This window comes from Natator depressus, chromosome 5, assembly GCF_965152275.1.
Source record: "Natator depressus isolate rNatDep1 chromosome 5, rNatDep2.hap1, whole genome shotgun sequence".
NCBI classification, from domain to species: domain Eukaryota; kingdom Metazoa; phylum Chordata; order Testudines; family Cheloniidae; genus Natator; species Natator depressus.
In genome coordinates, this window is record NC_134238.1 from 36,711,475 (window position 1) to 36,739,051 (window position 27,577).

Consider the following 27,577-nt stretch of genomic DNA (forward strand, 5'->3'; position numbering starts at 1 on the left):
AAACTACCTTTCAATAGGAGTCTTACCTGATTGAAGATTTAATGTTTGAGCCCACAGTGTTTAATAAACCTCAAGGTCATGCTTAAGCTTTTATGTACAAGCTTGCTAAATGGATATATATTGTATATATCTCAGCTCTGAGATAAATGACATCTATTGGTGTAAAGAAAGATGCTCTTGGTAAACCATGTAGGAGTATTCCATAGGGACAATCAATTTTCTCAAAAATATTTTAACAAAATATGAGGCACTTTCCAAAACATACAGAAATATGTAAAGCAATTATCCAGTAACAGTTTTAAATGTGTTATGGTTCACTGTATCCAGGACATTCTTTTCTTCTTTAGAATTTCAGAAATGTCCTAAATTCTATAAATATTTATTGTCAGAAGACAAGATCACATCCTTATGGCTGGAAGATTTCCCCAAAATACATACATTCTGCAAAGTATTTCTAAATATAATATGCCAAAATTCTGTTCAAATACTTATTCAGCTTCTTAGCTAAAACCATTATCTATGCACACTGTATGAAGTTACCATGCACAGAAGACATATTTCATCATGTCTAATCAGGTAAGGCTGTTATATTGCCTACTAAAATTCAATTAGCAAAAGATCAACCCATTTTAAAGACTTCAGCAGAGAGATGGAAAACTGGTTGAACACCTGTGTTTTAGGAAATATTTCTGAAAGAATGTTTTTAAATGCTTAACATTTAGATGTACTCAGGAGAATGGAAAATAATTTCAATTTTGATAAATGATAAGAGAATCCAGCTAACTGGCATAATGGAAAACATTCTCTTCACAGATGACTGAACAAAATATTTGAGAATATACTGTAACAATTCTGCAATAGCAGAGAGTAGATACAATGACGTAACAGGGGTTTTCCATTTCTCATTTTTCAGATTCTAAGACAAAGCTGTGATTCTCTTAGTATTAATACAACCGGGCATAAAAAATCCTGTCCTAAGTGAAAACGTCTGCATTATATTTAGCAAAATAATTTAGTTCCTATACTGGACTGTTTAGTTTAGAATGAATACACAATAACAATTTTATTTAAAACACTATGATCTCGAACAGCTATTGCATATTAAACGTCTGATGATGAAGTTATATTTTAATACATACTCCATGAACAAAATTAGCAAGGCAACTCAGATTTTTTAAATGCATATGCAGCCACATAACTAGAAGACAAATAAAGCCCAAATATGATTTTGTACTAAGTTGATTCTGCACGGTGTGCTAATTAGCATACTGATTTAATTCATCAATGCAAAGCTTTCCATAGGAGATAAACTGGTTTATATTTGATTTGCTAGCAGTATTACAGGTTAAAACTAATTTGAAGTTGCTCTACATTCAATATAGTTTAATACTCAGAGAAGACAATTTTCAGTCTCTCTGTACTTGAAAGAAAACCTTAATCAATAAGATCTCTCTCTCTCTCACACACACACAGGTAACCAGAAAATGCTACTTAAACATACCATTGACAACTGCAGTTATTCAGCTAATAAAAAACAGTATGAGTCATACATTCACCCATTATTTTCAACCTATTCACTTTAATCACACATTCCTTAGCATATGGTACAGTATTTCCACTTTATTTTCTGGAACAGCTTTTTCGTGTCTGAAAAAGGCTACTTTTGTACCATGATTCTGTTAAAATATATTTTTTTAAATAATTCTACTGATTTTCTTTTAACTTTACATAGGCAGATACACACCATGTGTTTGGTCTAAATAAGGACTATGCCTTTAACATCTACTTTTTATTATATATTAATAATATTTTTAAATAGGCAAATGTACCTTCTGGGAAAGAATGTATACAGTGTGGTGCACTATTATTGTTCAAAGGGGACTCTCTTTTCTGATTCTCATCTTCACAATCATATTACCCACCCTCATATTACCCTCAAACAAACATACTATCCATTATTCATACATTGCGAATCAAAATTCTTAAAAGATAAAACAAAATCCTACCTTTATGTAGCCCCAAGAAACTGAGAGTAAATAGTTTGCTTCAGGCATTTTTGATTTTTTATACTACCAGTTTAACTAAAAATATTTAGTTCTTCTCTATCTGATACTGTAAAAGACGCTCCAGAAAAAAGGTTGTTATTATTATTTAGTTACTTTTTCTCATCTGAAGGTTCTCTGCAATTAGGTAGATATGAGGTATTCGGACATGAAATCCAATTGTGTGGTCTTCTGACTGTATAAATGCCATTTGTAAAACTCCAGACGTTCAAGGACTAGCTTGAAGAGACAGATTGGATGAGTTGAAGAAATATCTAAACAGCTACGGATCTGCATATTTCCTGAACACCAGGACTTCATGAATAATGTATGTCAAGATGCTCAGCTGCTGGAAAGACTGGTTCTATCAACAGCTACCAAATAAGGACCCGAGGGGAAAGTCACGAACAGTGTCAAGTAATCCCTCCCACAAACCCCAACTAAGAGCCAATTGTATTTCATCCTAAAAGATACCAATGCAGGGGATAAAGACATGCTTTATGATAATTTCTGATTGGTTAACATGGATGAATCTCCTGGGAACAGGATATTTCTTCTTTTGTATGCTAAATTGTATTTAATAATGGCATTCCTGCCTTTAGCATTAGCTCCACTCAAAAAAAGAAAAAGAAAGACTGATTAGCTTAACTTTTTTTTTATTGTCAGTATCATTTGCCAGCTCTATTCAGAGGGAACATTGAACCTATCCAAAAAAAGGTACAGCAGGTATTCTACACAAACTGCATGTCGTTTGTCCAGTCTCTTTAACTTTCTATGTGGGAAAGGAACACATCTGAATCTTATGAGTAAAGAAAACCAGAAGAATAAAGTGTCCAGGATTCTTAAACATATGTGACCATCTGTAGCAATGAAAATGCTTTTTCTTTTGATGCCATCTGAATTTAAAAACAGATCAATTCCTGCTTGGCCATAGATCAGTCTTCTAACTCAAAACGTTCTGCTATTTCAGCAGACAAAAATCACCTATTATTAAGATGGAACAACTCACAAGCCAACCTACAGTCTTACAGTTCTGAATACAGGTAAAGCTTCCACACAGAAAGCAGAACAAAGGCACTGTAGTCATGAAATTCTTGCTGTAGCTATGCGACTTTTCATTCTAGTGTCATACCAGATTAATGTAATTAATTACAGTTATACGTCACAGAAAAGAAGTGATTAGTTAAAAAGTGATGCATGTCAATGAGCTGACTCAGAGCTCTAAATGAAATATGCGTGCATGGGCCACTACGCAAACAATTAAACTCAGAAAGATGAATAAATTATTTGCACCAATTGGTGTAAAACTTGTGCACTATTGTGACAAATTTCAGAGTCTTTGTTGTATCACAGAAGGGACAATTTTCTAACGTGACAATGGTGATATGCCAAAAGACAAGATGAATGAGGTACAGCATTCAATCTTAGCCCACACTGCTGAGTCATTGGAAGATGCTGACTGACAATAGTCATGAGGGAGCTTTTGGCTGAAGTGGTTTTTACCCCACTGAGTGATGATGCTAGAAAGCAATCTCAGCAGTGCTAAGTGCTTGAAAGGGAATCAAACCCTAGAAAAATCACACACACACACAAAATGAAATTAACAGATCTCCTTACAGGAGAACTGGAATGCAATAGAAATATAGGTTTCAGAGTAGCAGCCGTGTTAGTCTGTATCCGCAAAAAGAAAAGGAGGACTTGTGGCACCTTAGAAACTAAGGTGCCACAAGTCCTCCTTTTCTTTTTAATAGAAATATAGCAAACAGTTACAGTTACTACATACCTCTGGCACAATGTACAGTATGTTGATAAGGAGAATATTATACAATGAAATTTTATTGTATATTTCAAAAATGTAACAAGATTTGAATGAGTAAATCACTGAAAAATATTCTCTTAAACAGAGACACAATCCAATGTGCCTTACTCTTCTGGGCTTATGTAGGGAAATTGTCCATAAAATATTTTACCTTTGGAAACACAGGTTGGCTACTACAGCCTCAGCAGAATATTAAAATGGCTCCAAAAAGGTATTTGAGGAAAAAATCTACAGTATGAAGAAACATTGTCATAGGACCAAGCTAACCTACTATAGAGCACTGTGAGCTATATGTTAGAGAAGTGCTTTTCACTTAGCATGAAAGCAGCTGGCCACATATGTTGTATTGTTTTCACACTCTTAGTCAGCTTCTGCAGATGAGCACTGCTGCCACCTATCTGCTACCAAATTTACAAATTAAACATATCTTTTGCTGATTTTTCAAATTAAATATGGTGAAAATGATGTAATAAAACTTTGGTCTTAAAAGTTACAGAAGAGTGCTATGAATAATCCCCAGACCCAGTTTCCTTAAACTTTTTGTTTGGATTAAATGGGCACAGGTTATTGCCCTGAGATATGCATGCATTTTCTGACAGATTTCTCCTGCTCTGCTTTTACGGCATATCTGTGGCAGTCTTTCATTTTCAGGGACTCTGGAGAATGCTCTTAGAAATCTGGGGATGCGGAAGGGGTTGGGACCAGGCAGCCCGAGGGTGGAGAATTATGCAGGGCCAAGGAATCACATTTTTCTTCATCAGCCCCATAAACAAGGCTGAGAAAAGTTTAATAGTCAGGGGCTCCAACACATTTTCAGTGGCCCTCCAATATGATTCTTTTTAAGAGTCCGTGGGGCAACTTTGGATGCTTAACACCAGAGACAGATGTTACAGTCCACAGAGCCAGCAGGAAATTCTCTTCCTCTTAACCTACCGTTGAGGGAGGAGGTGATCTAAACCAGTGGTTTTTAAACTTTTTTTTGGACGACCCAGTTGAAACTTATTGATGCCTGTGACCCAGTGGAGCTGGGGATGAGGGGTTTGCAGTGTGGGAAGGACTCAGGGCTGGGGCAGAGGGTTCGGGTGCAGGGGGTGAGGGCTGCAGCGTGGGGCCGGGAATTAGGGGTTCAGGGTGTGGGAGGGGGCTCTGGGTTGGGGCTGCAGGCTCTGGGGTGGGGTCGGGGATGAAGGGTTTGGGGTGCAGGTGGGGGCTCCGGACTTGAGGAGGGGCTCAGGACTGGGCAGGGGATTGGGGCACAGGATTGGGGGTGCGGGCTTTTTTCCGATGGCTCCCAGTCACCAGTGCAGCCGGGGTGCAGAGGCAGGCTTCCCGCCTGTCCTGGCACAGAGGACCACGCTGCACCCTGGAAGCAGCCAGCAGCAGGTCCGGCTCCTAGGCGGAAGTGCGCAAGCTCTCCCCTCAGGCACCGCTGCCCAGTTCCCATTTGCCAGTTCCCGGCCAATGGGAGTGCAGAGCTGGTGCTCAGGGCAGGGGCAGGGTGTGGAGCCCCATGGCCCCTTCATCTAGGAGCTGGACCTGCTGCTGGACGCTTCTGGGGCGCAGCGCGGTGTCGGAATAGGTAGGGACTAGCCTGCCTTAGCCGCACAGCACCACTGACGGGACTTTTAACAACCCGGTCGGTGGTGCTGACCAGAGCCACTATGACCCAGTGCCTCACATTCCGCAACACAGTACTGGGTCGTGACCCACAGTTTGAAAACCACTGATCTAAACCATGACATGGAAGGTACTACATTAACAACCAACATATATTTTACTGTGTATTGGATGAAACCTGCATTCATGAAACTCTCATTGAAGTGAATTGTAAGAATGATCATTAAAAAGGTAAGTTTCCAGCCAGTGTTCTTATTTTGCTATGTTAAGTCTGGTTCGAGAGTTAGCTAAAGATAGTCCTTAAATACAATATGAAAAATTTTTCTACATCTTTGCTAAAAATACAAAAGCTGCATCAGGGAAGGAATATGTTTAAAGAGCTCTTTAAAAAAATTATGCCTGCTGCTACTCTATCTGAAAATACTACATTTTACTGAATATTATTCTCTTGATTTAAGTGAGGACACATCTACTTTAAAATTACAATTTAGGGCTTGTCTACATTTAATATGCTCCAGCAGTGAGCTTCAGTGTAGAATGCTGAGGGGTTCTCCTCTCAGAGTAGGTAATTCACCTCCCCAGGAGGTGGTAGCTAGGTTGACGGAAGAATTCTTTTCTGCATGGGGACTTAGGTCGGCTTAACTATGCTGCTCAGAGGTGTGGATTTTTCATGCCCATGAATGACATAGTGAAATTGACTAGATTTCTAGTATAGATCAGGCCTTAGTAAAGAAGAGAATTACATTTATTATCTAGGTTTCAGAGTAACAGCCGTGTTAGTCTGTATTCGCAAAAAGAAAAGGAGTACTTGTGGCACCTTAGAGACTAAGCAATTTATCTGAGCATAAGCTTTCGTGAGCTACAGCTCACTTCATCGGATGCATAAAAGTGGAAAAAAAACTTAGAGAATGTTATTATCTAGAGAATGTTAAATTCCTGTGGTGAGGTTTGTGGGTTCATGCAAGATTTTGCAAGTTTTTTTTTTGTAAAGATATTTACAGGATTTCTATAAAACTACATGAATACTTTGCTGAGTTTGCAGAGTGAAATTCCTGCAACATGCAAGAGCCTGGCAATCTTTTCAGCTGATGACACTGAATGTTAGAGTGTGACTTATATTAGTAGTGATTTAAACTGTTGATAACTAATTCACACACCATGGAATAAATCTATAATTTGCTTTAGAACCATTAACCCATCCTGATAGGAACTGGCAACTCACCCAATATATTGCACCATCATCATTTTGCTGGTGACGTTAACATGTCACCTGACTTTTAGCTGGGAGGAAAAATATTGTGGACCACCTCATAACTTTAAACTTGGAAAATTCACACATGACTCGTTTACAGTGATCTTTTTGGCTGATTCTCGTTTTTAGTTCACAAAGTTGGAATGAATCACTAATGCGTCATAGGCGATTGTGGAGGACAGACGCATTTACAGTAAATAGCAGTCATACACAATAATCACCTAGGATAAAATGGGACATGGAAAGAACAAACTGGGAAATTCAGGCACTCAAAAGATGCTCTTAATGTACATAGCGGTAAAATGGGATATTCCAAGGATTCTCCTCCCCAGATAATGAGAATGGTAAAATTGTTAATGACGCAGCTGTAAAAGTAGAAGTGTTCAATAAATATTTCTGTTCCGTATTTGTTAAGAATCAGGATGATTTGCTTGTATCACATAAGGATGATGAAGTACTTTCCAGACCACTAGTAACTAATGAGGATGTTAAACAACATATACTAGGGATACTGGAATAAATATTCTTAAATCTGCAGGCCTGCGTAAGCTGCACCCAAGAGTCCTAAAAGAGCTGGATGAGGAGAGATCTCTGGCTGCTGATGTTAATTTTTAATAAATCTTGGAATACCAGGGAAATTCTAGATCACTGGAAGAGAGGTAATGTGCCAATACTCAAAAAGGGCAAATGAGATGACCCAGGTAACTTTAGCCTGGTTCTGAGGCGAAATAATGGAAAGGCTGATGAGATCCAATTAATAAGGAATTAAGGACTGCACTACAGCTATGGCCACTCAACATGGTTTTATGGAAAATAGGTCTTGTCGTACAAACCTGATTTCATTCTTTGAGATTATAAAAGTTTGTTAATGAAGATAACTGTGTAGATATAAAATACTTGGACTTTTGTAAGGTGTTTGACTTAGTAACATATGACCTGTTGATTAAAAAATTATACACTATACAGTATAAAAAAGCACATTAAATATATTAAGTAAAGGCTAACTGACAGATCTCCAAAAATAGCAGTTAATGGGAAAAATTCATCAAATGGTGGTTTTTCTAGTGGTGTCCTGTAAGGATCAGTACTAGGCCTGACACTACTCAACATTATTATCCAGGATGTGAAAGTAAATATAAATCACTGCTGCTAAAATCTGCAGATGACACAAATACTGGCAGAATAGTAAATGATGATGATGACGATAGGGCAATAATAAGGAACGATCTGAGCCCATTCAAACAAAATGCATTTTAATTCAACCAAATGCAAAGTTAAACATCTAGGAACAAGGAATGCAGGCTATACCTACAGAACGGGGGACTGTAGGCTGGAAAGAAGTGACTCTGAAAAGGATTTAGGGGTCATAGTAGATCATGAGCTCCCAGCATGACGATGTGGCAAAAAGGGCTAATGTGATCTTTTGATGTACAAACAGAGGATTAGCAAGAAGCAGTAAATAGGCAATTTTACCTTTGTATATGGCATTAGTGAGACCATTGCTGGAGTACTGCATCCAGTTTTGGCGTCGAAATTTTTAAAAGGATGTCAAAGAACTGGAGAGGGTGCTGAAAAGAGCTACTAAAATTATTCAAAGTCTGGAGCAAATGCTTTACAGTGAGAGATTCAAAAAGCTCATTATGTTTATCTTATCAAAAATAAGATTGAGAGGTGACTTGATTACAAAATGTAAGTACCTGAATGGGGAGAAAATACAGCGTACTAGAAGGCTCTTTAATTCAGTGAAGAAGGCATAACAAGATTGAAAAGCTGGAAGTTGAAGCCAGACAAATTCAAATGGGAAATAAGGCACAATTTTTTAACAGAACAGAGTGTGATTAACCATTGGATCAAACTAACAAGGGAATTGGTGTATTGGCCATCTCTTGATGTCTTCAAATCAAGACTAGATGCCTTTCTGGAAAATATGCTTTAGCCAAACACAAGTTATGCTTTAGTTAAATACAAGTTATTGGGCTCAATACAGGAGTAACTGTGTGAAATGTAATGGCCTGTGATATACACATCAGTCTAGATGATCTAATGGTCCTTTCTGGCCTTAAACTCAATGAATCCATGAGTATTTGCCAAAGCAATTCTAGGGTGGATGTCATATCAAAAGAATCACTGCAATAATTACTGTTAATTTCAGATTGTTCTTCAGAAATCTCTCTCTCCTTCAGTAGGATATTAACTTCCTAACTATTTGTAAATTAGATGTAAAAGAATTATAAGAATGAAATGAATCTTTTAAATAAATTATGCTGTTTTGCTTGTTTAAAGATGAATGGGCTTTCACATTAAAATAAACATTGAACCAAAGTGATGGTGGGATGGGGTTAGCTAAAGGGTTGGATTGCATTCAGTCAAGGATTTCTCAGTTCACCACAGGAAATTAACCCATCTACTGTGGGACCTTCATCATGCAAGAATTCTAACTTATAAGGAGATAAATCTCAAAGGATAGTTAGACTCCAGTGCTATCAGCCACCAAAGCATCTTGACTCCTAAGGATTTAAAAGCTGTACAGTACATTTATAATGAAATCAGGATTATCATTAGTTTAAATTATCTCAAATTTTCCTATCATAAAGGAAGCAGCAGTAAATACCTAGATGCAATTCAGTTAAACTATTTATTGATTCCCCTTAAAGCCCTGGCGCACCAGACATATTTAGAAAAGTTCAGCATCAACCAAAATTTTATCCCCATTTTGCAAGAACCACAAGTATCTGGTTATTGGGTTCTCTTCTTCTCAATCCTGGCCATAGAACAAACTAAGGACAGTGATTTAGTCGGTATGAGGAGAGGTCCAAGGGCTTTAATTCCAAAATTTTGCAGCTCTTAGAAAAATGGTTTCATAATGTTGCCCAAATGGTCCCCATGGTAATGATTAATCATGGAAATCTGCAGATATTCTCACAGGAGTCCTGCCTATGGCCTATCTGTAGAGCATACCAGAAGAACCTACAGATTCTACTTAATACATGATTTTCAACGATTTTTTTTAAAAGAACCAGTATAATGTTCTGACAAGCAGGAGCATATTTCTGAGGAGCATCGAGGGACAGAGGGAGAAATTATAGATTTTCCGGAAGACTATGAGAAAAGCCTCAAGTCCCTAAAATACAGTATTTGCATTCCTTTCTGGATCAATACCTCTCACAACACACCTTTTAAGATCCATGTGTCCTACACATACCTTTCACAACACGGTAACATTTAATAAGGCTTTTGATACTGTCTCGCAAGACCTTCTCATAAACAAACTAGAGAAATACAACCTAGATGGAGCTACTATAAGGTGGTGCATAACTGGTTTGAAAATCATTCCCAGAGAGTAGCTGCCAGTGGTTCGCAGTCAATCTGAAAGGGCATATCGAGTGGGGTCCTGCAGGGATCAGTTCTGGGTCCGGTTCTGTTCAATATCTTCAGCAATGATTTAGATAATGGGATAGAGAGTACACTTATAAAGTTTGCGGATGATACCAAGCTGGGAGGGGTTGCAAGTGCTTTGGAGGATAGGATTAAAATTTCAAACGATCTGGACAAACTGGAGAAATGGTCTGAAGTAAACAGGATGAAATTCAATAAGGACAAATGCCAAGTACTTCACTTCAGAAGGAACAATAAGTTGCACACATACAAAATGGCAAAAGACTGCCTAGGAAGGAGTACTGCAGAAAGGGATATGGGTCATAGTGGATCACAAGCTAAATATGAGTCAACAAGTGTAACACTGTTGCAATAAAAGCAAACATCATTCTGGGATGTATTAGCAGAAGTGTTGTAAGCAAGACACAAGAAGTAATTCTTCTGCTCTACTCCGCCCTGATTAGGCCTCAAAGGAGTATCGTATCCAGTTCTGGGCACCACATTTCAGGAAATATGTGGACAAATTCGTCCCTTCCAGTCCTACAATTCTATGTGGTGTACCTCATCCAGTGCATTAAATTTCCCAAAAACAACGGTACGGGTGAAACCAATCACTACACTCTCAAACAAACTCACAAAGAAAAATGATAAAAGACAAAAACACCATGTCATATGTGGATGAACACTTTTCACACAACAATGACTCCATATCCAAACTTTTTGTCCTCATCCTCAAAGGAAACCTGTACAACACCTTCAAAAGATGAGCCTGAGAGCTTAAATTCTTAACTTTGTTAGATACTAAAAAAACTTAATAAAGACATTGGATTTATGGTTTATTACAACAATCTGTAACCCACTAATCCCCCCTTTTTGTCCTATGACTGCAGAGGTGTTAACTGGCCACTCCACCTTGAATAGTCTCTCAGGGTATGTCTTCACTGCAATTAAACACCTGGGGCTGGCCAATGTCAGCTGATTTAGGGTCACGGGACTTGAGTTGTGGGCCTGTAAAATTGTGGTGTAGATGTTTGGGCTCAGACTGGAGCCCGGACTCTGGAACCCTCCCCCTAGAATATGTGTTAATTATTTATGCTAAACTATTTGTTCAATCTTGTATTTAGCTGTGACACTCTGAGTAGCTTTCCCAGACTTGAAGAAGAGCTCTGTGTAGCTCAAAAGCTTGTCTCTCTCCCCAACAAAAGTTGGTCCATTAAAATACATTACCTCACCCACCTTATCTTTCTGGCTTCTGTCATCTGATAAAGGTTCTGAAGGATCAGTCAAAAGGAAAGACAGATAGCAACATTTCAAGCCTGAAGAAAAGAACATAATGGAGGCTGGATTGCCACTTTGGTTACTCAGATGCAGTGCTTTGAACGGTCATAAAGGGAAGACAATTTATGATTTTGGTTTTTCACTCCATGGGTAGCAGCAGGTAATGGGGGAGCTGTAGCAGTTACATGCTTAGCCTTGAAGGAAGGAAGACCAGTTCTTTATATCTGTCAACTGCAAGCTCATGGACGAAGCTTCACCAAGAGGGTCCAAAAAGAATCCTGAACAGTCACTCTTGACCAGAAGGATGATGGCTGTAGTGCAAGCCATATGTAGTGAACGGTGCAAAGTTAAAAGAAAGACAGACTCTGTGCAAAACACAGTTTAACCCTTCATAGTCTTGTTTAGTTGTCAAAGTCATAGGTGCCATAAGCAGAATTATATATTGCAGTCTTCTCAGCCAAATAAGAATGCTGTTTGAAAAGATCAGAAACATTAATATTGAGTTTTTAAACACTAAATAATAGTAATCATCCCCCACATGGCCTCCTTTTCCTATTGGCAGCTAGCATTAGACTGTTTTCACCGCATTGACCAAGTTCACCTAGGTTTTATGTTGGAATGCACCTTGGTAGAAGGCCTCCTCCCAAAATGGAAAGTCTGCTGAGTGCAGAGGGTTATAGAAACAAAAACTCCTGTGAGCCAGGGTTTGTGTATGTATGGGCCCAACACAGTCATCAAATAGTTTGACATTGGTCAGGAAGGGGGTGCGAATAGGGCAGCTAGAAATGCACTGATTCAGCCAATCACCTCAGCAGCTTCCCCATGAGCTTGACCCAACTTCCCTAGATTCTACATAAGACTGTCTTGTGGGATGAGACAAAATTTAGAACCAAATAGAACAAACCCAAGACCTTGCCTATACTAGGGATTTGTTCTGATTACAGCCATCTGTGTCCAGCCATCAATGTAGCTCAAGAAGAGTGACACTCCACCGGTGACAGGCGACTGATGGCTGTAATTGGAGCAAATCCCCAGTATAGGCAAGGCCCGTGAAAAAAAAGCTCAGCTTTAAAGAACATAATTACAGCCTAATTATGCTGTTGCAAAAGCACAACATCAGCAGTTTAATATTTTTCAGAACTACAGTCATTAAACCAATATTATGATTTAAGCACCTCCCATTCCTAGCATGGCTGTATTTGGAAAATGGTATATTAATCCTGTGGTTTGAATAACAGTAGTTTACATAGCTGAATAGACAAAATGAAATGTATTCTGAATTATGACTCTTTTTGAGTGGGGAATGGGGAATAAAGTGTAAAACCCAGCATTTACTCACTGAGATGTTCAGTAAGATGTCATGTTCTTTTATTCATTTTGAAAAAATATAGACTCTTGCTGTATAATATGTAATTCAATTTAATCTGTTTGTATTTACTGCCCTCTAGTGATAATATAAGCATTAGCTATTTATATATTTACTTTATGGTGTTTTAAGAGCCCAGGCTTGCAATGTGACCTACTAATGTGGTGACCTGCAGCTATACATGATTGGGTCCTTAATCAGTACAGTAAATACGGTCTTCTCCACTTTTTTTTTATAGTCTGCTGATAGCCTTTTCTTTTTTCTCATTGACAGCTTTCCCTTATGCAGAAATGAGGATAGAATGACTATTCACTTTACCGGAACATTCTCTTTTCACTAGCACAGCTTTCACCCACACAACTCTTTTTACATAGAGTATTCATAATAATTACCATTACTTATTACAATCACAGCACCTTGCAAGATGAATTCGGACAGCGGGCCAGATCCTGGCCACCAGTAACACTGCTTTGTGCCAGCATCTTAAATATGCTTTATCAGGATAGTTGGGATTACCTTGGTGTAGGGGATTCTCTAGCTGGGGAGAGCTGGCATAGCTAGCTCTATGTCATTTTATCCCAGCCACTGCGCTGCAGCAATTCCTGGCTGGAATGACAGCCCTGCAACAGCCACTACAAAATGGAACATATTAGAATTCACTCCTGATCCAACTTTAATTTACCCTGGAGGCTGAACCAGAATTCAGGAGTCCCAGGGATTAGGAAAGCATCAAGTTTGTTTAAAGTGATCTATGCCCCTCCACCTCCTCAAATGAGAGGTCTGGTTCTATTCAATATCTTCATAAATTATTTGGATAATGGCATAGAAATTATAAAGTTTGTGGACAATACCAAGCTGGGAGATGGTTGCAAGCACTTTAGAGGACAGGATTAGAATTCAAAATGATTTTGACAAACTGGAGAAATGGTCTGAAATAAACTGGATGAAATTCAATAAGGACAAATGCCAAGTACTACATTTAGGAAAGAATACTCAATTGCACAAATACAAATTGGGAAATGACTGTCTCAGAAGGAGTACTGCAGAAAAGGATCTGGGGCTTGTAGTGGATCACAGTGACACATATGAGTCAACAATGTAATACTGTTGCAAAAGAAGCGAACATCATTCTGGGATTAGTATGAGCGTTGCCAGCAAGACATGAGAGGTAATTCTTCCACAGGACTGATAAGGCCTCAAGTGGAGTACAGAGTTCAGTTCTGGGCACCACGCTTCAGGAAAGATGTGGACAAATTGGAGAAAGTCCAAAGGAGGGAAATAAAAATGATTAAAGGTCTAGAAAACTTGACCTACAAGGAAAGATCGAAATAATTGTTTTTGTTTACTCTGGAGAAGTAAAGACTGAGGGAGGACATGATAAGAGTCTTCAAGCATGTAAAAGTTTGTTATAAAGAGGAGGGGGATAAATTGTTCTCTTATCCACTGAGGACAGGATAAGATGTTATGAGCTTAAATTGCAGCAAGGGAGATTTAGGTTAGACATTAGGAAAAACTTCCTAACTGTAAGCATAGTTAAGCATCGGAACAAATTGCCTGGAGAGGTTGTGGAATCTCCATCATTGGAGGTTTTAAAGAAAAGGTTAGACAAACACCTGTTCGGTATGGTCTAGATAATACTTAGTTCTGCCCTGAGTGCAGGGGACTGGATTGGATGACCTCTTAAGGTCCCTTCCAGTCCTCCAAGTTCTAGGATTCTATAAACTCCACGTTGATGATCTGGGACAGCGTGTCTAATTTCTCTGAATATTTGCTGCCTATTGCTGAATTCGATCTACAGTCTTAAAGCTGAAAATAGTAAAAATAAATTAAAAGGGAGACAATTTAAAAAAAATTGATATTCTGAAATAAAGATGAAATGAAAATTATGACTAGAACAGAAATACAGGAGTATAAACTATTTGGATGTTGTGTATATATCTTCAAACTAAGTGCAGGAGCAACCAAAATGTATGCATAATGCTGGAAATTATATATTTGAGACAAGTGCTGATCTTCAATACATGGCATGCTTCTAAGGAGATATTATAAAATTAGTTGCTGTGCTTCTGAACACATACATAGTGATTGGGTATAAAAATACATTATGATGATGGTGGAATTCTAAACAATCATTCAAATAAATGGAAATTTACTGAAGTTTCTCAGCTCTTAGCTGTAAAAAAGGCCAGGCTGAAGAACAAATTTAAACATGAGAGCAGTTTGGGAAACAAAGGTTTTGTTATTCCATCAAATTACTACTGTGAAAAGCAGCTGTTGAAAATGGAAGGCCATCAGCCTCACAGTTCTGCCTCCGAAAGAAAAGATTTACACACACACATCCCGCGGCCCTAGAAATCTCATCTGTACTTGGACATATGTCACAATGTAACATATGTATTGTATGCTAGCACCTTAACAGGAAAGTAATTCCATGACTGCTCAGTTACTTATACTTCAGCTGTGGATATGTTCAAAATAAAATAAAAATTCCCTACAATAAGGTCTTATTTTTTTTACACTGGTGCTTAAATTGTGCAAATGCTAGTTCAAACCATTACTCCACTACAGAGTCCTAATTCATTAAAAAGAGGCATGTTGCTCAACACGCACCAATTTGTTTTGGTCACAAGTTTTCCCCTCACATAATAAAAACGCCAGCACAGAAATCAATGGTATGATCAGCATGCACAGTACATGAGCTTAAAGGCAGATCAAAATAATAAAAGAGTTATTTGAAACACTTCATTATTACTGTAAATGGGGTGGAAGGTGTTAGCTTTTGCAGAATTTTATCTTTCTTATCTGAGGCATTTTGAAGGCATCTGTCCCTCTACAGTATTTCTAAGGGGCACCTGTAACCTCTGCTTCCATGCAGCAAACAACCTAAAGTAAACTCTATTTCAAGACATCCCTAAAAGAAAAAGCAAAATGACACATAAGGGGCCCACATCTCATACTCTTAGTTCTTCCTTCACTATTCCACCCTGCACTGTTCCTTTTGATGGTTTATTTACAAAGTATTATAAAAGATCATTTCACAGAAATTATAGTCGTTGAGTCACTGAATAGGAAAACAGACAGAAGAAAGTTATATAATTACTGTCAAATAGCACAACTGAAGCACTGATCTCAAACGGTTAGCAGTAAGATAATTACACAAAATTAAAATGATTTTTGAGGAATTCTTAGGTAATCTAAAAAAAGGAAAGAAAAGAATCAGAAATCAAATACAAAAGCTCTAGTAGATCATCTAGTACATCCCTTTGTCCAGCGCTGGATTGTTCCCCAGAGTTTTCCTCTATGTGCTTTTAATATTAATAAAGGTGGCTTCCAACATTAACCTTAACAGCTAATGCAGCTAATTTTGCAAAGCACAATCAAATGAAAGGTTTGAGATTTGATAGTACCATGGGTTTTGGGGGTTTTTTTGTTTTTTTTTTTGTTTTTTTTTTGCTTCTCATGCCACTAGTGCATGGGTCAGATTACCCTTAAAGCTAGTTGGGATGCTGCTTTGGAAAAGAGTTTGCCTACCTACTGATGGTTGAGCGTTATGTTAGAGGAGAAATAATGGCCCAGAATGAAGTAGTGGGTTAAAATACTATTCCTGTTTACTGCCCTAAGGATACAAATATATGCTTCATAGCACTGGAAACAGGTCGGTTGTGAGATATCAGACCTTAGAACTATCACTGATCCACTGAAATGCCAGGGTTTTTTGATATTAGCCCAGGGCAGAACAATCCATGTCCTGGACCTCCAAGCAGATTCTGAATGCATAGTATACAAGAGAGAAAAAATACAACTTTTATCATTTTCCTTTGTCTTAGTCTCTTGTTACAGCAGCAGTAACACTATTGGTAGCACCAAGGAACTGGTATCACAGTGCTATTATGAATATGGTTACTTTATTTTGATTTGCATTGTATTAAGAAAACTAGTATCTCTTGAAGATTTCACAGAAAGAGAAAATCCCTGTTGTAACCTTCAGTTCCTTTGTTAACAAAGAAACACTCACAACTATAGCCGGCTGTCAGACAGTCCTTCCATTTGGAGAATGAAGGCCTGCTGTAAGCCTCTGTTCTCGACTCACCCAACCAGGGAATGAAAAATAGAAGTCCCAACTACAGGTCACATCACATCCCTTTCTTCAGGGCTTGTTTATTTTCAAAAGCATACTCAAAACCAGAACAAATCAACTCAAACTACTGGGTAATTCCTTTTATAACCATGCCCAATCAGCCACGTGTCAGGCAAGGACCCAGTATTTCCTTACATGCCAGAGCACCTTTACACCTTGTCACATCTACCCTAAAGACTTTTCAACTAGCCATAGTCAAGGGACCTCATGATTTGCCTGTAGCGTACCACACAGGACACCACTCACGCTGAGAACTCATGCCCTCCTATGGCCAAGACTCCTCTTGGAGGTCAACTTTTCAGAAAGAAGAAGGACTTCCCTTCCTAGCAAGCAAACCAAGGTTGGGGTCCATATGCCCTACCCATCTGCAGTCTAAAAGTTTGGGCCATTTATCTAATGTTTTTACAAGCAGTGCATTCCTGGGAGATCAGGTCAAAAAGTTGTGATATACAGAAGGGACAATTTAAAAAGTATTTTTCAGCACCAGTGACTTATAACATTAGAGGAACTCAATGTAACCCTACACTTCCCCTTCCCCTTAGAAATTGCACCAACACAGACCCTGTGCACAGTGACTTGTGCAGAAATAACCAACCACAGCAACTCACTGAACACAAAATTAGACTCAAAAAGAGAGAAGGTGGAAAAAAAGTCAAGCATGGGGTCAGAGAAAGAGGGTGGGACTGCCTCCCTGAGTCCTTTACAGTGATCACGGCCAATGAGTGGCTAATCGTATGGCCCGCCCGTATGCCCATTTGCCATGGAGACCACCGTTCAAGAGGCCATGTCACCAAATCTGTTGCTCTTTCCCTTTCCTTCCAGATCTCCACTGCCGCCACGGAGAAGGCTGGTATTCAGGTCTAAATGTTGATGGCCTGTTAGAGGACCCGGAAGCCTCAGCACTGCCATGATTTCCTCTCCTTTGCCTGCCCACTCTTCCTTTAGCTGCAGGGATGAAAGAGTCCTTCCTCCTTTGTTATTTTCTTCCTCCTCGGTTGCAGACAGACATATCAAACTGATAGGCTCAAATTCAGCGTCATGAATTGGCTAGGATTTATTTTCTGATCATTAGATTGCCAGTTTTCTTTGCTTTAACCAAGGCAATACTGCATGAACAACTAATCTGCGACTGATTCATGTGAGTTCCTTTAATTAAAAACAAAACATATCCATATCTGAGTAGCAAACTTAAAGAATAGTTCAAGGAAAATGTAGTTTCTTGCAAAGACTGACATTTCAGCCCACTTGTTTTATTGTAGAAGACCTTTGTATTCTTACACAAGTTAACTTTTGCTCTCAGGTAAATGTCAATGAACAGAGGCATCTCATGTTAGGCAAAGTGTATTATGGGAAATGACGAAGTATGAAGATAACCAAAGCTACATAGTCTATGAAATCATATGCTTATTAAAGGAAGTATACAGAACACAAGCTAACTAGAAAGACATTTTAAATGACTGCAAGATAAAAACATTAGAGACCTGAAAAGCAGGGAGCAAGTCTTGTGGCAAGTGCATCTAGGGACAAGAGAGACTGCTGATTCAGTTTTTCCTGAGGCAACCCACAGAAGTATGTGAATAGTGGCAGATGAAATGGAATAAGTGAAGCTAGCTCTTGAAGGGATGATGCTGATAGCTTCCATGGACAACTGGCCAAAGAGCAAAGATACACATAGACCAAACACTGAAACAATGATCTAATGGCTATAGTTGATATGATCACCAAAAGTAAGGAGCTGCCAAAGAACCAGGGATTGCAATTTGTTTCACAAGCTTTAAAAATGACAACTCTCCCCTAAAATACACTCAGTCAGAGGCCTGTAATCTAACCCACACAAACAAGTTAGGCCAATTCAAGAGCTATGACTGGTAGACTCCAACCTCACCTTCTCACATTCTTTAATCAGGAATGAACTAGGTAAGAAAGTTGACATTTACATCAATATAATTGGGCATCTCAATGTGATGACCAGGGCAGTTCAAACAGCTATTGTTTCAGGATCTTTGAAAAATCAGGCCTCAAAAAAGGTATTAGGTTGCTCATCCTGGTCATAAACATGCCTTACAGAAGAAAGATGGAGAAGCTAGCAGTCATATTGGCAATATAGCCTGATTATGCCTCCCAATTTCATGAGTATACTTATTTCATTTTAGCTTTTCAGAGATTTTCACCCTCAGGATACTCAAGAAAATAAAAAGTGAATGAATTGTGACTAATACCACATGCCTGGAAAGGTGTAAAGTGTTGATAAAGAACTTAACTATGCAATACCAAAGTCAAAGAGAATGCTAGTATCAATAAGGAATATTGTACCATGAACGTACAGATCTTTCTGACACCAGCTAATGGCTGGCAGCATGGGGATCACTAGCACTTGTCTTTGTTATCCTAGCTAATGTAACTGTGGATGCTTTTCTGGGGGCTTGTCTAAAGTAGAGAAAGTTTTACCAGTTGTATCACTACAATTATACCAGTATTACCCCCTGATGAACATTTTGTTATTGGAAAAAGAATGGCTTTTTTTTATTAGGCTTAAATACTTACAAAGAGACATAAGCTAAATGGAAAAAAGGCACTTTTATACCTGAGCGTAAGTGTCCATATAAGGAGTTATCCCAGTTTAACTATATCAATTTAAATTCACACTTTAGCTTATGCTGATATAACTTTCTTGTGCAGTCAAGGCCTTAGTAATATAAATATCTTTAAAAAAAATTACTAAACTTTTTTCCCTAACAATATTCCGTGGCAGAGAATTCCATTAGTTAGTTACATATTAGACTGAGAAGAATTTTGCTTTATCCATTTTTGCCACAGCTTCCTTCTCAGTTATCCAGTTTATACTTGCCCTTAGGGTACACTCACAAATCATTTATGGACATCCAAGGTTAAATCCAAGTAGGGCAAATTCCCTGATTGTCACAAACTAAAAACAAAAAGGAAACTCTTATATATTGGGCCTGCTATTCAAAAGTTCATCTTTTTGTCACGACTAGTGGGGAGCAAACAAATAGAGTATGTGCCTTGGTAACAAGCAGCCACAAAGCATACTGAGTGAACATCCCTTAAAGAGCATGTTCTAGGAGGACTATAAATGTTGCACTTACGCTTCAAACAAGGCCAAATATAATAAAGGAAATATGCAAAATAAAACTGGGTTTTTACAGAAAACTCATAATTTAAATTTAGCTAATAGGGTTTGGTAGTAGGGCAGAAAGTAGAGGGAATGCTTACAAACTGTTTTCTTTGGGACCACATTATGTCCGGATACTTAGGGCTTGTCTACACTGCGATGTTGTCAATAAAACTTTTTTCTTTCACGGTACTGAAAAAAGCGCCCCCCATGAAAGACAAAAGTTTTGCTGACGCAAGTGGCAGTGTGAACGCGGCTTTGTCGGCAGGAGTGCTCTCCTACCAACAAAGCTAATGCTGCTTGCGGGGCTGGAAGTATTTTGTCGGCAAAAGTGCCAACAAAATACCGCCAGAGAGCGTTCACACACACTGACTTTTAGCGACAAGGCTGTGTCGACATAGACTTGTCGCTAAAAGCTGCGTAGTGTAGACAAGCCCTTAGTGAAGAACTGTGACAGCAGGCTATATACGTCATGAGTTCTCTTTATGGAACCCACTGAGGCTCCTCCTCCTTTCTGTGGGAATGAATAGCTGATTGCATCACTCTGATGCTAACCTAATCAGCTGATTTTAAAACACTTAAAGTGGTCCACTCCCACACTGTGATCTTGGGGGTGTTAACTAAAGTCAAAGGCTGTTTTCTCACACAACTGTTTAGCTGGAATCAATAAACAGGAGATGTGTTAACCTATAGAGTCCTTTTGTTCTACAAAAGTCAGTTTTGAGATAACCTCAAACCCTTTTCACAAATCCTTTGAGCTGAAGTGGCTTTGCATGCAACTTGATGAACACTGATCAATGAAAGCTCATTCCCTGGCTTTTTTTGATTTCAAATAGATTTTCAAACTCAATAAACGATATAAAAGAATGTTTAATAATATACACACATACCCCAGAAAAATCACACAATGTCCCCAATTTTCAATTGGTTAATTTTGAATTTCTTCCTGTGTGCTCTTGTTCTTGATAATACAAAAGGGCAAACAGGAGTTCATAAATGACCATCTCTCAAATATGAATGATTAATTATTATTATTATTGACTATTTATACTGCAACAATGCCTAGAGGCCTCAAGCAGGTTGGGGCCACATTGTGCAAGACACTGTACAAACACATGGCAAATGACAGTCCCTGCCCCAAAGAGCTTACAGTCTAAAATGTTATTTGCCTGACATAGGGAATTCCATGGGGAAGACTTGGAAACAAGGGAATGTGCACCTCTCCTACACAAGCTCTGCAAGAAATACTGAGCTTGGGGCTCTCTAACTTTTATTTTCAACATCCCTTTGTGCTGTGGAACCTCCCATAATAGGGAAGTACCATGGGCAGCTGCTGAATGGAGAGCCAATGGCAGCAGGGCTGCACTGGAGCGTCGTTGCCCTGCAGACACAGGAGGAGGCCCCAGAACCAATGTAAAGATGGATAGGCCTGTACCTTCAACATATCCCCCAAAATTCATGTTGACTGTGGAAATCCATAGTTTCTGAGAGTGGATCTTCCTGATGATTCCACAGTTAGGGGCAAACCTCATCCCCATCTGCAGAATAAGCTGAGAAAATCTCTGAGGGGAAAACTTTGGAGTTTTCCTCCCTCCTACCACTTCTCACGTGTTTTCTCCTCAGGAAGGGTAGTCTAGGACAACACCAATAGTGTTTCTTATTAGCAGTGGAATCAGAGCTGTACAAATTTCATAATTCTACATAATTTCATAATTATGTAATTCTGTACATAATGTGTACAGGACAGTAGGTTTAAAAGAAGATCATCTCTCCCATAAACTGTTGCATAGTGAATAGACAAAGACATAATGTTATATCAGTCCCTCAGCAATCATGTTTAACGATAAACATTTAATACTAAAAAGCAATGTGAGATCTGATAATCACACATTTTTTAAAGTTACAGACATAAGTGCTATTCATATCTAACATTTAAATTCACACTGTTCTCTGTCCTGAAAGAAAGACAGATATACAAAACACAAATGTGCCTTTTTAAAATTCGATATACATATTTTTTGTATGAAAGCCAGACCTGAAGCAAAACTACCACTTTTTCTTTTAAATATTATTGCTCAGTTACCTTTGTGTCAAGATTTTTTTTTTAAGACACCACTCAGAAGCAGTCAGTGACAGTATAAATAAAATCATACAAGCATGGAGTGCTAGGTAACGTTGCTAACAGAAAAACAAACAAACTCAGTGGGGCCCTGACACATACATGCCATAGCAAGCTCCTATAAATCACACTCACAAGATATTTCAAAGGCACATTGCAAGCTGTTTCACAGAGACTTGTTGATTCTAGCTCCAGTTCCTATTAAACTGGCTATCATATCCTGACCCTGTCTGAAAAGGGTATCTTGTTGGTGTTACCGTTCCTTCAGAGAACTAATTCAATACTGGCTTAATCAAAAAAGAATCATTCCATTTTATGTCTTGGATACGTTTTATTTGATTATGTATTTAGATGACATGCTATTAATATTTGTTTAATCAGAAAAGAAAATCTTCCAATCTAGCCTGAACATGACATGATTCAAATTCACATAACAACCTCCTGTATCATGTATAAATGCAGACACGCACGCAAATGTAATTGATTCTTTTTAAGTGGGCAGCCCACCCAAATGCCTCCAGAGCATATCTAAAAAAACAAGGAGGATGTTTCTAGTTCTGCAGTCTAGTGTGTTGTGAGTTGAGTTTACTGGTAGGCAGGCAAGAGAAAAGATGCCTTCAAGGCAAGAAACAATGACATCCTTTGAATACATCTGTATATTTCTTATTCAGTATTTGAGTGGGTTAACCCTTCCCCATACATAGCCTGATTAATCAGCCTTTGCAGAGGAAGTTCCTGATGTTTGGAGGGAATGAATTCATGCCAGACCATGGATATGCCATAATGCAACTTGGAAGCTACTGTTCCGTCCTATCACACACACAGAGACTCTTTCAAGGGTCTACTCCTTATGGCCCCCCTTGCACCAATGTATTTGGTTGGTGTTGGTGCAGAGAGACCTAATGCATGGCTGTTCTGTCTACACCACCCCTAAACAGTTCCACCACATTTAAGTGATTCGGAAGATCTTGGCACTTGTGTGAATTTCACCATTTGCTACAAACATGAATAATCCAAAACAAATACAAGAAGTACCTCTTAAAACCACACAGTGTATATGAGAACAGATTTACAGGTTTCCAGTTAACTTTGTGCAAACAGATTTCAGATGAGTGGAAAGAAAATAGCTTTTACACTAGCCTGGATTGATTATTCCAATGTGGAAATCAATTTTATGCTAACTTTTACACAGGCTCAGAATGATTAGATTTTTTTATTGGTCATTTGTCAATTTCACCATATACACACAAACCAATGAAAAAATGTTTCCAATCGATAACTGAAATTTACACGTAGGAAAAGTGAGAAAAATGCTGCTTGGGAACTGATTAGAGTTTGATTTAAGGATATTTAATTTGTATATTTTGACATGTGATGCTGACAATTTGTGGATATAAAGCTTTAGCTTCTTGAATCTCAAAGTCTATTGTCATTAAATAATTATTTTCTGAGCACCCCCCACACTTCTGCCCCACCATAATTTCCTGCAACTGTGAAAATTTAAATAGGTAAAATTGGAAAAAAGCTTAAAAATAAACATTTGATATTAGCCTCAAAATTATATGTCTAAAAATTGAATTCCACCAAGCCCCATTTACAGTGTATATATATGAAGGGCTTAATATCAACATCAATAAGTGAAACTCCCCTTAGTGTTACCATGGGTTACATGTGAGCACAAATGGCATGCCAGAACACCAATAAATCGGTTTTAATAAGGACATAATTTCACAGCTAAATCAATATTGCCTTTAAGCATGCATCTTAAAACTCACCAAGTTCCCAGTACATACTGTAACTTTGTACTGCAACAACATATTATAAACACTGCTTTTATGTATAGGTGTTTTTTTAATCAATCAATATTCTATAGTAAAACTATTAAAAATATATATTAGCAGTAATTAATGAATACAATATAGCCTAAATAACTAGGTCACTCATGAACTTCAAAAGTAGAGGAGAACAGAGCATTAAAGGGAGTTTCATCTAAAGCACCACACTTCATATATAGAAAGAATTTTGGTCAGAATGTTTTTGGATCAACAATATGCCATCATCACTTGCTTTCTGTGCTATCAGATTATGAGGAGGCCTAACCTAAGGACTCCTGTCATTCATGAAAAACAAAAAACCACAGGACAGATTAAAAAATAATGAAAATCACCACACATACTGACAAGTTATTGAGTTGAATTAAATAAAGGAAATGATTACATTGGGTACATTCTTTGCTGAATGTCTAACATGGACAAAGAATACAGATGTATTCAAGAAAGAAAGTGGCAAGACTAACCCATCTCTATTACCAATTTATCGTCAAAATCTCTTTTTAAGAAACACTGTATGTATCTCATATCACTCAGGTTAAATAGAACTTTCTGAAGTCCATATAAAAGTAGTCTCTAGCTGGAAAAATTTACTTTAAAAGCAAACCAAAACAAACCTGGCTTACTACTTTTAGGTTTTTCTTTATTTAGATCCTGATCAAAATGATCTAAAATCAACATTCTTCTTTCTCTTCTTTTTAAGCTTAGTGAAGGGACAATCTTCCTTCAAGTCCTAATTGTTTTAGTGTGAAGACGGTATGATCAATGCAGCATTCCACTGACATTAAAGATGACTATTTTCCACATCTACTTGATAAACAATACTCCTTTGGTTTAGCACCAGATAAAAATGAATGAATGCTCAAACGTGCTGTCCAGCGGCTCGGCTGACAGCTCCTGAAGCAGAATTAAGCTATGTAAAGTTCTTGAAACTGTCAGTACATGACTTGTAAATACTATTTTCCAAATGGGCACAGGGCCCTTCAGTGGTAAAGACAAGATTTGAAAATGCAGGGTACCTGCAGGCAACAGGACTAGTCAGAGGACAGTACAGAAGATGCTGTGGAGGGTCTTGATGAGAAGCTCAATTTCTTCATCCCGACCTGCCAACAGACCCTACTTCTTTAGACCTTGCTTACAAGCTCCCTATTTCTGATCAGCTTTAGGCTAGAATGTGTCTAAGTAAATGTGAAGCATTCTCTAACAGCTCCTGGCTACTGAAAACAGAAAGAGCATTCTCTATGTTCCCCCCACTTCAACCCCAAAACCTCCAGGCTGCTGTGAGGAGAGAGGGTCTCCAATAGTCTACCCACCCAGCTGACTTCTGTAGTATGTGTGTATATCTACTTCTCTAGATCTCTCCCTGTCTTCTGTTTGCTATCAGGGGTAGAGAAGTCTCTACATCCCCTCTCCATTTTGTATTCTCATACCCTCTACACAGGTCCAGTACTTGCTTCAGCTGTGGCTCATAGTTTTCCCATGACAGGAGTTGGGTGAATTTGACTGATTCTTATCAATTTGCACTGTTGCTCACAAGGTTCTGAATAGATGGTTGGCAAAGCTCTAAGCAGCAAGAACTGTCTCTTGACATGGACAAACACAACAGGCCATTCCTTTACACTGGGTTCATTTTTTTTTTTGCAGCCACAGGGACTGGAAAATTTTAAGAATAAAGAGTTTAAATTCTGCAGTAGATGGATCTGCCCCTTCACTTACTCAGGACAATTTCTGCAGTGACAATGACAAATAGGCAATTGGATTGTTCAAGCTCTGTGATAAGAGGTAAAGATAGCAAAGGAAAATGGTCAAGGGCTCAATCCAAAACCCACTGAAGTTAACTGAAAGACTCCCATTGACTTCAATGGTCATTAGATCAGGCCTTGATTGAATTTAAAAAAATGTGTTAAAATGCTTCAAGAAAATTTAACCAGAGTTTCAAGTGGTATCTTTCAACAGCAGAATTCCATACACTTCTGGACCAAAGGGCAGCACTGACTTGATTAAACAAATATAACATCATTATGGTCATTCAATGGGTTTCTATACCTTGCCTAAGTCATCTTTCTCTAGTAAACATTGATATCGGAGCTTATATTTGATAATATTCAGCAGGGCTCAGAAATCTGAGACATTTTCACACTCACACATACCCCATCAATTTCTACTAAATTTAGCATCTCATAAATCTGCTGTTGAATATTAGTAGTGGTTTACAAAAAGAAAAGGAGTACTTGTGGCACCTTAGAGATGAAAGTATATGATATTTAACACATTAACTACCAGCATAGTAAATTCTAGTGAAAACACAACATACAAGTTTGCTGACAACAGCAACAAACATTTATGTCCTGTTTATGCTGCAATTTACAGTTGTGCTAATTAACACATCGTAAAATGTGACTAAAAATTCAAGGGTAGATATACCCAGGCTTGTAATTGTATAACCTTTCAAATGCGAATGAAGTGTAAGCCAAAGCTCAGGTGTCTTCCTGAGTCTGCAGACAGGCAACTCCAGGGACTCTGCAGTTCCCAAGGTGCAGCAGAGTCTTGTCAGTTTTCAGTGCTGCCATCCAGAATTCTGTGATCAGTAACATTACTGACAAGGATGAGGTCAACGTAATGCTCTGGTAGTGTGGCAAAGCTCTGAGCAGCAGCATAGGCAGACGCAGGAGCAAAAATGAGGCTGGGGAAAGAGTAGAATTGTGCAGACCTTCTACCCCCACAGCAGCCACAAAGCTCTGGAGGGGATAGAAGAAACAGAAAATCCTCCTCTCTCCCAGGAGTAAGTGGCATCGAGCTTCATATTTCAACACTGACTATCCAAAAGCTGATACAAATGAGAAGCAGCATCTGCAGCCAGCACCCTCCCTGCTCTGAGCAGTTGGGTATAGCTGGCCTTCTCACCAGGGCATGCCTCCCAAAGGTCGTTCATAGGGATGCCACACTCGTCTTTCATATTTATCTCTGGTTAAGAGGTTTAGTCCTCCAAGTTCGGTACATTTTTCAAATTCTGATAATACACAAACAAACAATGCTACACACACATCAACAGATAGTCCTTTTACAGCATTACAGCCACAACCTCTGCCCCCTCAAAACTAGAAATGATGAAACAGAGGTGCAGCAGCACTAGGGTTTTAAATCTGCTTGGAAGAACACAAAACAATATAGTCACAGTGATTTTTTTCTGCTATAGTTCTACTTTACACCAGTTATACAGTCGTAGGTGTTATTGCCATATCATCCCTCTTACGAAGTAGTCTTTCAGTATTATAAGGACAAAATTGTAAATACGAACATCAGACTATAGATGTATATTAAATTGAGTTTAAAAACATGCACACAAAGAAAAAACATTATTTTGTTTTAGTCCTTGAATCCCAAGATTATTTTTGTGTGAGTTTTCCTATGTATTCTTATATCTTCTATTTGGAATATTTTTCAATTTAGTCATTTCATTGTAAATCCAAGTTTTGTAAACAAGGATTAATTAAAAGTTATCCCGGAAATCCCAGGCTCATGCATCTGACTATATATTTTTACAGACTACAACAACATCTTCACAACGATATTTAAAAGATCTCCTGTAACTGAACCTTTAAAGCACCA

At 38.3% G+C, this 27,577-nt stretch overlaps 1 protein-coding gene across 11 annotated transcripts in view; it reads right to left on the bottom strand.

The window, feature by feature from the left end:
* The window catches only part of PDE4D (phosphodiesterase 4D), a 1,096,073-nt gene that overhangs the window by 23,987 nt on the left and 1,044,509 nt on the right, over positions 1-27,577 (bottom strand). Inside the window, exon 1 of one of the 11 annotated variants that reach the window (XM_074952584.1) lies at positions 2,007-2,399. The exons of the other annotated variants lie outside the window; for them this stretch is intronic. Coding sequence (XP_074808685.1) covers positions 2,007-2,054 — 48 coding nt within the window. The 5' untranslated portion in view covers positions 2,055-2,399. Of the gene's footprint in view, positions 1-2,006; positions 2,400-27,577 lie in introns of those variants that run through there. 11 annotated transcript variants of the gene reach the window in all.